The following is a 13570-nucleotide window of genomic DNA, read 5'->3' on the forward strand; positions in this document are numbered from 1 at the left end:
AATGTGTCTTAAGACAGATGACCATCTAGCAGTTAGTTAGGGGTAATCAGTCTTACTTTGCGGTATCAAATAGTGCTGGATAATTGATTGCATGTAATCTAGATTATGTAATCAGATTCCAAAAATTAAGTACTTGTAATTAGATTATATTACTTTTTAAAATACTCGTAATCAGACTATACAGTTTGGCCTACTTTTCTATTAATTACATAATTATTTGGCTGTAGATTATTCAATTCATTGATTCTACTTCTTTGTTATATCTACATTTTACTTTCTATAAAAAGTCTACTGCGGCTATTCTACATTCAGAAGGTCTTCCAGGTTTGTAGAATTGCACTGATGAACCGGCCACTATGAGCCGATCACTGAAAACTGAGCAAAAAACACTAGATTTACAGAAATCTTTTCACTTTTGACAAATCTTTTCTCAACATTGCGTATCTATAATCAACTTCTGACGAACAAAATTATTATTTGAATTATCACTGTGACAGTGATTTATTAAACCATGTATGACTGTCTTTGGAAGGCTTTTGTCTTTCAAACACATTAAAATGTACAAATTCACATCATTTCATACTAATGCAGGGATTCCCTAACTTTTTTGTCAGCTGAACCTCTTTGCCCTAATATGTTTACTTGAAGAAGGCCGCCGCCTAAGCCCTTAGATTTTAAGTTAATAAGTTAGGTCAATAATGAAATTGAGTTAATATAATAATAATAATAATAATAAAATTATGTTCACGGTTGGTTCTCTGATGTTGGTTTATGGTCACATAACACGCAGGTAAAAAAATATGTTTTTAAATCTTTTTTTAGTAAATATTTTATTTTTATTATTTTTAAATTATTATTTTTATATGATTTAATTACTTAATAGCTTTTCATTAAACTCACAAAACTCAGTCTGGGAAACCCTGACCTAGTATTTAATGCTTGATGATGTTGATAAAAAGGGGGATATATTTTATTTCTCTTTGTATTGTTATATCAATATGGTACAAGATGATCCAATTCAAGTCAATGTGATAAATGAGTTAGGTAAAAAGTAATCTAAAAAGCAATCAAAAAGTAGTCGGAAGAATACATTAATACTGAATACATGTAGCTAGCCTACATAAAATGAGTAGCCTAATCTAGATTAGGCTACGTTACTACTAGCCTACAATTTTTGTTATGTAATTTGGAATCAGTAAATTACGTCAAGTTGTAAGTAATCTGTCCAGCACTGTTATCAAATTAGACCAATCTACATTTTTATGTAACGTTAGCCTAACTGATTTTAAAAAGGCATGAACAGTCCTAAAGAAAAGAACAAATGGATGACTAACTTGTAAGACTAGTTTTAGCCATTTATGCATACGGCCCCATGGGATATCTTCTACTGAAATGATGCGACCAAATGAATGTGCTTAATAATAGTATTTGCACGGAAATTTGTGTTAATATAGTAACAGTAATAACATATAAACCAAGCCCGATTCCCTGCTGTATTTGCAACTCTGTACAGAAGGTCTTGCCATACAGTATTCTTTAGCCGTAATTATATTTTGTATTACTTAAATATATTACATATTCCTAATATATAATATAAGCATATTTCCTTGGGCTGTTCATAATGAAATATTGTTTGTTGTGGTATGCAAAGTGTCTGCACAGAAGCAGCGCAGGTATGATGCTCTTGACTCGTCCTCTAATCTCTTTGCATTAGCCACAGCGCTTAAGCTGAGCGGCTAACGTTAGCTAGCTAGCTAACAGCAACAAACACAGCAGCGGAGACGTGAGTCTGGAGCTTTCGCCAAACACAAACTCAATAACCAGGGCTAAAATGGCCTCTTTAGGAGAACCTGTACGTCTGGAAAGAGGTAAGCCGCACGCTGAAACACTTTCCGTTGAATGTAATGCTCAGGAGGTTGTATATAAATCACGCTTTTTGCTCTTAACATCCCGCTGTCACTTCATGAAATGGATTAGTGCAGTGGACGACAGCGAGCTAGCTCCCATTCATTGTATCAAATCATTCATAATATTCAGAATAAACACCGCGACGTATACAAAAACGTATAAAATGTGAAGTATGAACATCTTTTTCTGTCGTTAAAGCGCATGTTTACGTTCAATGAAAGCAAAACACGAGGCTAGCTGTCAGAGGCAGTAATCTTTTGTGAGCAGCACTGTTAGCATGGTCATGCCAGGTCAGTGTTTAGTAATAGTATTAGACATCAGTGTAACTTACAGTATTTGATTGTTTCTGGTGGTTTAGTACAGTATTTCCGGGAAATGCTTAAAGACATCATCTTATTTGTTGTCCAACTGACAGTTTATGGGGCTTTATTTTGTGAAGAGTGAACGTTGGCTAGTAGATTAGCAAAAGCGATGATTTAATGATGATAGAGTCTATTGTTATTTTGATATTTGTATCTGTATATGCCCTTACAAAGTTAGTTGGTGCATTAGTTGACTTGTGTGAGTTCTGTGGCTGAATCTGAGAACTATACAGAGTATTTAAAGACCTCTTCCATCCAGAAGTTATATTATTTTTCAGATTGATTAACAAAGGATATTCCTTATTAGCTGTAGAGAAATTTGATTGCAGTCCATGCGAAACACGCATATAATAAAAAAAAAAAAAAAAAAAAAAAACATATCAGGGCGAACAGTTGTAACCTTTTGAAATACTCCAGTCCTGAAATATTAACTTTTAAAGCGTTTAATGTTATTTATTAGGCATAGTTGTTTAGCCAAACACAACATCTCCAGATGGCATGATGCATATGATTATCCATGGTCTTGGTCTTGTCCTCACTGTTTTGCATATGTTCTTCTACAGACATATCTCGTGCTATTGAGCTGCTGGACAAGCTCCAGAGAACAGGGGAAGTGCCGCCCCAGAAGCTGCAGGCACTGCAGAGGGTTTTGCAGAGCGAGTTCTGCAATGCCGTACGGGAGGTAAGTGTGCCAGCATCACATTCATGCATTCAAATGAAATTCAAGTCCTTATGTTATCTTGTAGCCCATGACTGTTTTGCTTCATTCATCTGTATAGAAGTTTTTGTTTCTGACCCTAGCAAATGTCATAGTCTCATAATCAAACTAGGGATGTCAATTTACATAAATTCCCGTAATGGATATGTCTAAATTAATGATCAACTGATCAATTAATCGATTAATCATTAACATTAACCTCTTATATCCAAAGCGGGTAGGTTATTATGTTACTTACCAACCACTTTTTTAACAAACACAAAATAGGTGTTGTTTAAAAGCTTAGAAGCTTGGATTTACGGTGAGTATAGGGAATATGACCATCTCTTAACAAGTGCTTTTAAATTTGCTGACATATTAGAAGTGCTCTATTTTCATAGCGTGAAAGAAAACTGCTTTAAATGAAAAAGTGATCGGTAAAATCAGAGCATAACAGATTGACTTGTCATATATTGTTGAAAAGGTCTCAACTAGCAGAATGCAACAAGCATATTTGTTTCAGTTTGAGACCAAACTATACCAAATATTTGTATGAAAAAGCACCGTAAGCAGTATACAAATGATGCTTTTGTGCCACTTTTTTATTTGTAACTTCGCAGAACCTTAATAAACCATAGTAGATCACATAACTCTATTTGGAGCAGGTTGTCTCGAACAAGCCCAAACACAACATAAGACAATAATGTATAGATCACGGAGTGACACGACATGCTACTTGGCTATGTGCCATGAAATAGGAGCACACAGCTAAAACAGTGCTGGAAGTTTTACTTTTATTGTGGCATTTACACAAGTAGGTATTTCTTGTGCTCAGTAAAATCACTTACTTTTTTGGACCCTTTATGTTTCAAAATAAACAGCTAGCCTACTGAATCCATTGTATGTCTTGTAGAATATGTAACTACGGCGCACTGTCTTCATTTTTTTTCTCGTGTGTCTGCTGCATGTGTTTTGCACATGAGCCGCACGCATCTTAAAACTACGCACTCTCATGATGGACCTTGCTTTATCGATCATGGTTAAGTTTTATCGATTAAATTATTATGGACAGTTAATCGGTCATCAATTCATTTAAATTTTAGGCCATTTGGTTGCCCATGATGAGTTTGGTTGTCCTTTACAACACTGTGTTTGATTTATTAGAGATTTGAATAGTGATATTCAGAAATGATGCAGTGATTTCTCACGAAGACACAATAACTGTGTCATTACTTATTTTATTTACTTCAAAACGGTTAATTTTGATATGCTGTGGGATTTTGCTTTTTTTACAGTTGGGACAGCAAGACTTGACTCTTTAACTTGTCACACTAATGAGACTCATTCACTTAGTGCGCGTCTATACACACAAAAATCTGTCTGTGAAATCTGCGTACAAACATTTTCATAACAAGTCCTGTTTCACCTTTTGTACTTCTTAGATTTAGTTTAAATTTATGAAAAAAATGTAGAAGCAACTGAAACCACACATACCCAAAATCACATACTTTGGCAGGCCTTCTAATCATGTTAAGATGACATTTTATGGATTTCATTATATACGAGTAAGGAAATCGGTTATAGCTTGAGCATGTACATGGTTTCTCTGTTACAACTCAGATATGCATGTATGTACAGCTGGCTAATGAGGCCTGTAATCTGGGTCTTTATTGTGTTTGAAATAGTTTTGAGGAGAGCGCGACTTTAGAAAGAGTCATATGTTTGCTGAGAGTGATGAAATTCATGTGCGTATGAATGTTGTGAATTAGGGTGATTCCTTTTTTTTTAACGGAAGTTGTTTCATCCTCATCACCAACCCCTTTTTTCCCGGCCTAGTATACGGCTTATGACTGAAAATGCTCTCATCACTTATGACAAAGTGCTCATTGGTGTAGTACATGGGTAGTTAGTTATTGTTGTGCAGAAGGACTGGATATTGATTCTGATGTCCGCAAATAGCATCCATCCATTTGTCTGTTTCAGACTGGGCATAAAACTAGTGTTCTGTTGCCCATGTAGTGAATCTAAGACTGTTGGCACTTGACTGGTCTCCTCCCTGCTGCTTGGTCATCTGTCGTGCTCACTGAAGACTCTGAAGTCTCAGCACAAGTGATGCTCGCAGCAGAGATGCTGTTCATGCCTTGTGTGACAGCCTAGAATAAAGCAGGGGTTTCTGAAGCAAAGATTTGAAGAGGCTCTATGAAAATCAGTTAATAAGGATCATCATACTCCTAATACTGTCTACAAGTCAAGGCAGGCAATCATCTTAAATGATTTTATGCCCATTTAAATGCCCATTTATAAACTGTATTTTCAGTTTTCAGCAGCAGTCTAAGAGTGATTTTAGTATGGGTATGTTTAAGTTTGTTCAGTTACGACAAAGTAATTTCATTGTCATAAAGCAACTGCTTATTTATTTGTAGTGATGCACAGATAAGACAATAATTATTTTCATGTTATGCCTGGTAGGCTAACTGATGAATGTCAAATAAAATGTTAAAATTCTATTCTTCTAATGATTTCTAAATCAAGTAAAAATATTTGTTTTAAATATGTGAATATAGGCTTAATATTATAATGGACAATATTAAAAATGGATACTCATTTTGAGATTTGCCAAACATGAAATGTAAAGTACTGTTTTTAACGATTCGTTTTAAGTAAGCTAAGGTAATCTAAAGCTTATACACTACTGTACAAAGGTTTGGGGTCAGTAAGATTTGTTAATGTTTTTCAAAGAAGTCACTTATGTTCACCAAGGCTGCATTTTATATGCATTTTATCAGAAATACAGTAAAAAACTTAATATTGTGAAATATTATTACAATTTTTAAAATAGCTGTTTTCTACTTGAATATATTTTAAAATATATTTTTTTCCTGTGATGCAAAGCTGAATTTTCAGCAATCTTTCTCCAGTCTTCAGTGTCAAATTATTCTTCAGAAATCATTCTAATATGCTGATTTACTGCTCAAGAATCATTGCTTATTATTGGTGTTGAATAGAACATTCAAAAGATCAGCATTTATTTAAAATCCAAATCTTTTTTTACATATTTTCTATCATTACTATCACTTTTGATCAATTTAATGCTAGGGATGCACGATATATTTCGGCCACCATATCGGTATCGACCAATATGTTAATTTTCAATGTTATCATTATTGGCCCCATAAGGAAATTTGGCAGATATATCAAAGCCGATAAATCATTTATTATTTCCTTCAGCTGAGACGCTTCAGATGTGCACTGTTCACCATGATAGTTGTGAATTGCTTGAAATATGATTGAAATCACTTCAGAAAGGAAAACACAGTCAAGTGCAACATATAGGTCAATAAGTCTGTCATATAGACTATATAAAATTATAATGGGAACATTATTATAATTGTGTGTTTGGGACATGGCTTTTAATGTTGAGACTTTCATTTTTGTAATCAGGCTCTCAAAAATTATATATCAACAATATATCGGTATCACTCAGCCAAAGTGTTCATATCGGTGCATCACTATTTAATGCAAAAACTATCGGCTAATAAAAATGTGGATGACAAAAAAATGTATTACTAGAAAAAAACATTGTAAATTATTATAGTCTGTATTATAGTTCAAGCACCTAAATGTAGTTTTATAAAATGAGTTCTAGCACGTTTTATAGTATCAACAGTTTTTTTTTTCTCCTCCCCGTTGAGTGTGTAAGTCTTGAAAATGCATTATTAGTTCACTGAAACTCCTGGAAAGTTTAACTTCACTTATCCACACAGTGCCTACACAGTTTTAATAAACCCAGACCTTTAATAAAATGGTCTGTTTTTCATGTTTTGTTTTCTCCAGAAATGCTTATTTAGGTTGTTGCATGTGATGGTGCTTGAGATATGTGCTGTACAATTTGTGATTGATGTGTAAAGTGGTTGATTAGTAACTCAACAGCTTCGTCTCTTAAACATTTACACTTTGCACTGAACCTCTGAATGCTTGCTTGATTCTCAGATAAACACGCATGACTCGCAGTTGAATGCTGAGGTATGTGGGTGGACTTTTAACAGCGGCCCTGAATGCAAGATGGAATAGAGGTTTAACGTGCTAAAGCATCAAGAGGCAAGCCATGTAAAGAGATTGATTTGATACTGTAGCTTCTTAATGGTGTGGCTTTCCAGTCACCGATTACACCCGGTCTAATACACAGTTGCTCTGTTAATGGTGGCTGTCCACTGTCTGAAGATCTGATACAGACTAATGTGATTCTTTTAAACTGCTTTTTAAGGGTGAGTTACGATTCACAAGTAATTTAGTTTGTAACTAAACAGAGAAGGATCTGGGAAACTGCCTCAGGTTCTGGAAATCTGGCTCAAATTGTACATCTGTGTTTGTTTACCTGTATAGTTTATCAGAGGACGACCGTAGAGGTTCTATTCAATACTGTATTGGCTTTTTTTTCTGTTGTTTTCAGGTATATGAGCATGTGTATGAGACAGTGGACATAAATAGCAGCCCAGAGGTGAGGGCGAATGCAACAGCAAAGGTAAGACACTGAATACCTCCTAATCGAATGGACAAAAGTTTTTTTGTAACTCACATTAAATCCACACATTGACAGACAGTCAATCTCATTATCTGATTGGCTTGCTTGTAATGCCTTCTTTAACACCACACTGATGGCCTAAAAATATATGAGCAACTTATTTGTGGCATGTAGCCATTTGCAGTTTTTTATTATATAATGAATAAATAATGTATTTATTTATTCACTACAATTGAAATATTTGGGGAACTTTTGAAAAATGTTTTTGAAACAACTCTGTTCACCAAGCCAAAAACAGTAATAATGTGAACTATTATTACAATTTAATGTGTTTTATATATATATATATATATATATATATATATATATATATATATATATATATAATGTTTGTGTATGTTAAATTTGCACAAGACAATAAATTAATGGTACTCATAAGTGCTTGATTTACGGCCATCTTCGCTTCGTTCCCAGGCTACAGTTGCTGCATTTGCAGCCAGTGAGGGTCATTCTCACCCCCGTGTGGTGGAGCTCCCAAAAACAGAGGAGGGACTGGGGTTTAACATCATGGGTGGGAAGGAACAAAACTCACCCATCTACATCTCCCGTATCATTCCTGGAGGCATCGCTGATCGGCACGGCGGGCTAAAGAGAGGAGACCAGCTGCTTTCCGTTAATGGAGTGGTATGTACATAACTAATGCCTTGCACACCCACATGATCCACAATAACGCTTTATATGTTGTAATTTTTAATAAGTCTGTTTAAAGCCACGCTTTTTGTAAATGTACGATTTTTGGATTAAAATATCCAAAAACCACTAGAACAATGTTATGTATTTTGTTGATTTGTGTATTTACATTATCCCGAATGTTTAAATCCAGAGAAATTTGCTGTTTTAACCAGGACGCAGACCGGGTCCGTGCGTCGCCTATCAATGACATCATACCCGCGTTACCCTCGATTTCCGTTTTTATTTTGTAGAAACCATGGAAACACCAAAGACGCTTTAATATATTATATGTTTTATTAGACAATTGAGCAACTGTTTGGATACATTCCTTTGACAGAAAATGAATCATTGTTACACAGCTCAATACAGTTAGTCTTTTTGTTTAAATCTCGTTTTCTTGATTTACCGCGAATACCATTTTTACCATGCCTATTATCGATCTAGCTCACTGCAGTGTGCAACAAGTGTCTCACAGTAGCTGCTGAGCGAACGCACAGAGTAGCATTATAAAAGCTCCACTGCTCTCGACTCGAGCTGTGTCGAGCTTGTCTCTCATTACCAATCGTTCCAGCGGCCTCGTTCCTCTCCAACGGTTTTTGTAACGTTAATAAATCTTTAATACATTAGCATTCATCAATGAATATGATTTTTGCCCGATTCTCCACCGGGTGTAGAGGTGAAGACAACAACTCCCATGATTCCCCGAAATCAAGGCGTCATCAATAGTGATCGACCGATGTATCAGTTTACCGATATTTTTCCCGATATTTAAGCATTTTCCCATAATTGGGTATCGCTTTTGTAATATCGGATTTGCCGATAAACGGCGCCATCTTGTGGCCGTTTTGAGAATTACACCATTGCAGCCCGCCTCTGAGGAGATCAGTCAACAACAACTCTGTGCACATGTAAAGTATATGTTCTGCTTGCTTTGCTTTAATTATTCAACTTTATTTAACATAACAAACATGCAGAAATGAGAATTGAGACATAAATGCCTGATATAGTTTATTTATGCAGCTTGGTTCTAAAACATTGAGACGAACTCATGGAGTCATGTAGCGTAATCCGACCGTCATGTCCTGCCCCAATAAAGATGTAACTTTACATGAATTAAATAAAACAGACATGAATGAGTGCATGTTGAAAATAAAAGCGCTGAATTTAATTCTCTATCTGTTGTATTTGATCACCATTAGTCTCGAAAAAAAAGTTTGTTCATATTGCTGAGCACTCACTGGGTTGATGATCAGGAATGCTCAAGCACGGCCACGGAATGAAACTTTTGACAAGATTATCTCGTTTAAATACCCTAAATTATATTATCATTTACTACATAACCATTATTTCGCTAATACACATATAAATAAATACCGCTCTGTGGAAATTAATTATTTATTATCTCCACGCGGTTGAGTAGCCGAACAAGTTATAGTTCTGTGTAAATGCATAGATAAACAGCACTTTGTCAGAAAGCATTTCATGATCTAGACCGACAAAAAAATGCAAATATGCTGTTTTGTTTGTTACTTTCCTAACAATGTTATATTCCAGCTAATATTATTCAGTGAATTATTCCTCACTCATTCCTCACATATTAAATGGCACATAAACCTTCTAAAACTGTTTAAAATGAATTACATTTCTGCAAAGGTGATATTCCCTGTCAATTATTTTCTCCATATGAAAACATTAGACTTTTAACATTTATTTTGCCTATTGTTAACATTGTTGCTGCTGATGTTTTCTACACTACAACCTAGTTCTGCTTAACTGGGAGTATTAAGTTACACTACTAAAATAGCTATGCAAAAACTTTTTAAATAAAGACACTTAGTAACAGTGCACTTTATTTTTTGGACTCAGACCCCTCTATTTACTTGTCTATAAATATAAAGTTTTTTTTGTATGCAAGGAGGGAGTGATTGTTATAAATAAAATGGTTTGTTCAGTTCATTTGTGTTGTAATAATTGTGTCAAAAACAGAAGTATAACAGTAAATAAATATCGGTTCTGCATATCGGTTATCGGGCACATAAACATGCAAATAATCGGTATCGGTCATAAAAAATTAATATCGGTCGATCACTCTAGCGGCGAAAAGTAACATTGTGTGACTTTAACAATAGATTCATTGCATAATTTGTGATGGCTTATATTATTTGAAATGCCTCACAAAGTATGTTTACATGCATGGGAATGATCGAGCTTTGCCAAATTGAAGTCTGATTAATCCATATACTTTCTGGATGAAGTCGAGCTATAATCGCATTATCTTGAACTTTTTGCAACAAAAAAAAAAAAAAACTGACTGGTGCTATTTTAAGCATTTACATGGCATTTCATAAAGATGAATTATTTATTTTGTCTGACTGGGATTGAACTTTTAAAGTGCGTGTCTTTCAGAGTGTAGAAGGAGAGCACCATGAGAAAGCTGTGGAGCTGTTGAAGGCTGCTCAGGGGACAGTGAAGCTGGTGGTACGGTACACCCCTAAGGTCCTGGAAGAGATGGAGTCGCGCTTTGAAAAGTTGAGGTCTGCCAAACGCCGGCAACAGAACAATTTCCCCCAGTAGGGCGTCTCGCCTGTGTCCCCCAACCCGCCCCTCCCATCTCTCTCGCTCTCTCTCTGTCATTGTCTTTAATTCCTCTGCCATCTGTCTTCCTCGATCACACTCACTCACCCCCTTTCTGCAGCCAGGGATTAGCCACATGTTTGGCACTCCTTTTTGTGAAATTTTCTAATTCCTCACCTCCTGAACAGTTTTTTAACCGTCTTTTCACACACTTCTTTCTCATAGCATGAACACTACTACATGGGCTCTGGATGTTGTCACGTAGACATCACATACATGCACTATCGGTGCATTACTAAGAATGTACTGTCATTTGAGATGTTGATTAGTCAGATATGCAAGGGGACCATTGCAATGTTCAAATCCTGAGGTCATCTGAATGAAAATGTCAAAAAAGTGCCTCAAGAGATGTAAAAAAAAAAAAAAAAATGTCCGCAGCCCTGTATGTCCCATCGTAGGTTGTTTTATGGTCCAAGCACAACACTACCACCTTGTTAAAATGCTAAATGAGTGTAAACGTTTCATGATCTCGAAAGAGCGTTTTGTTTTTGTTTGTTTTTTTTCAAAAAGGGTTTATGGTGTATTGTTTGCCACAGAAGAAGGAAAAGTTCACCAGGAATATGTTAAAATCTTATTTTGAATCTCTGGAGAGTGGTGACATGAGCATCCTATCAGAATATGCTTCAAACTCAAAATGTCAGCTGTAAATATACTCCAGTACAAAAAAAGTCACAAAAAATGTCAAGCCGATCCCACTTGCTGAACGAAACTGATGGACTCCTCATGTTTACAGTACATGTCAAGCTGACACTTTTTTTTTCTTTTTTTTTTTAAATGAAGGAAAAAATGCTGTGAAAATGCAGTTATTAATATATCAGCACTATTGAGTAAGCAAATCCATTTTTATCAACAAAAATAGAGAAAAAATAACCATTTGGGTCTGTTTAGACATACGGTCACAATCTTGCTATTTAAACAGTCTGCTTTTGATTGAAAATATGCGAATGGAGTGTTTACAAATTGTTCAAGCAAACAACAATTCAGAGGGGATGCTCGTGGCACTGTTTGGGTGTTAGATAACCAGGAAATTAATTGAAAATAAAACATTTTCGTAGCATATGCAGAAACACAAGGAAGCAGTCACTAGCTCTCATTCCAGTTTTTATTGGTAGAATTTAAGATTTTCATTTAAAAGCAGAAACACTAAGTTAAAACTGTAGTGGGAGATTGTTTTATGGTTTTGTTTTATCGTCTGTTGTTTCTTAACGCTTTCTGTATGTTAATGTGGCACTTGCCTTTCAGTCGGCTGTGGGTCCATATGTTACACCCAGTTCATTCTGATTATAACAAACACCTGCGTCATGTTTCAGAATGAATTCACTTAAATGGTTATATTAGCATATCATGAGGTAGCAAAACAGCAATGAATGCATAAATGAATGTTAAAGAATGTCAACCTTATTCGCCGTGGAGGCATGTCTAAATGAAGCTCAAGTGAAATTGATTCAATCAATTGGTGCTGTCTTTTTTTTTTTTTTTTAAACCTGATCAGTTGTTTTTCTGAAAAGTCAGTAATTCATTCACCCATATTAATGTCAGCCTTTATGGGGAAAGAGATGCAGATCTGGAGCTGAGATGTTTAAGTTTCATCAGGTCTCCTCCAGATACCTCAGTGGCTAAAGAAGCAGTCCCGTTCTACTTGTTCTTGTAGCCAAATTTGAAGGATTTAATTGACATGTTTTTTGTTAAATCCTGATTTGTCAAGATTCACGTTTTAAAAGTAGTTTCACACTGCACTTTCTCTTTGTACTCGTTTTCACATGTTTAAAAAATGCAACACGCTTGATGTATTTTTAACCTCAAATGCAGGTATTTTCAGTGTCTGACAAGCTTGGAAAAAAACAATCTATTTTTCTCAGTCTCTCATAAAATATTTAACGTGTCTAATTATAGAGGCCCATGACTCACCCTGAGCTGTGAGATACGTAGGTGTTTTGGGGGTGAGAGATAAAAGGGAGGTCTGATGTCTTGCATGAAGGAATCATTTGTGTTATTGACAAAAAAGAAGCATCAAGAATCAAGTGATCCCTTTCTTTCTTTCTTTGGTGTAATATGTGCTCAGGTTGGTTCTTTCTACAATATCATGAATTTGAATGCATCATGTTTCACAAGAGCAATAAGACGACATCCTATTCCTGTCATCATCTCTAACAGGTTACTCACTCCCCATTATACTTGGGTTTTTCCACAGGGGGCTGACTAACTATTTTTATAACCATTTTCTTTTTATATTTTACCCATTTTGATAAAGTGATTTTTCTCTCTAGATTTTTTTTTCCAGGAATGTTTTGTATTGATTTGTCTCGGCCACGTTCTCCCTGTGATTCAAGTAACAAGACCAAACTTGCATCCTTTTTGGGAGCTCTTTCAGTGTCTGGTCAGCTAGTTTTTAGACTGTTTTTAAGTATCTGTTGTTTTAATGTATTATTTGACGGTTCTGCCTTGCTGTATTGTGTTACATTAATGTGGATGTATAAAGGCTGATCAAAAAGTGATTTTTGAGGATAGAGTTTAAATATACTGTGGGTTTAAATCTTTTGTGTGCTTGTTTTTTACTTTGCATGTGTGAAAGAGAAAGATAGATTGTTTTCTTTTCTTTAGAAAAACAAAAACGTATAACAACAATAAGTGTAATTCCCAGGCAACAGTACAGTTACATCGTTTAGCCAGACTAGTACGCATTTACCTAAACACTAGAGGGCGCTGCAGGACAAC

General features: G+C 35.4%; 1 protein-coding gene across 2 annotated transcripts; it reads left to right on the forward strand.

Moving 5' to 3' along the window:
- Positions 1 to 1656: 1656 nt before the first annotated feature.
- Positions 1657 to 13388, forward strand: lin7c (lin-7 homolog C (C. elegans)). 2 transcript variants are annotated; one of them, XM_081357015.1, is made up of 5 exons: positions 1657 to 1868; positions 2834 to 2952; positions 7418 to 7489; positions 7964 to 8173; positions 10628 to 13388. In XM_081357015.1, exons 1-5 carry the CDS (start codon positions 1832 to 1834, stop codon positions 10793 to 10795), a joined length of 606 nt encoding a protein of 201 aa, XP_081213141.1. In that variant the 5' UTR covers positions 1657 to 1831; the 3' UTR covers positions 10796 to 13388. The 2 variants fall into 2 exon arrangements, with proteins under 2 accessions (XP_081213141.1, XP_081213142.1); XM_081357016.1 differs by lacking the exon at positions 1657 to 1868 and adding an exon at positions 1953 to 2198.
- Positions 13389 to 13570: the final 182 nt, after the last annotated feature.

The sequence above is a fragment of the Scardinius erythrophthalmus genome, assembly GCF_964197995.2.
Source record: "Scardinius erythrophthalmus genome assembly, chromosome: 2".
Taxonomy (NCBI): Eukaryota; Metazoa; Chordata; class Actinopteri; order Cypriniformes; family Leuciscidae; genus Scardinius; species Scardinius erythrophthalmus.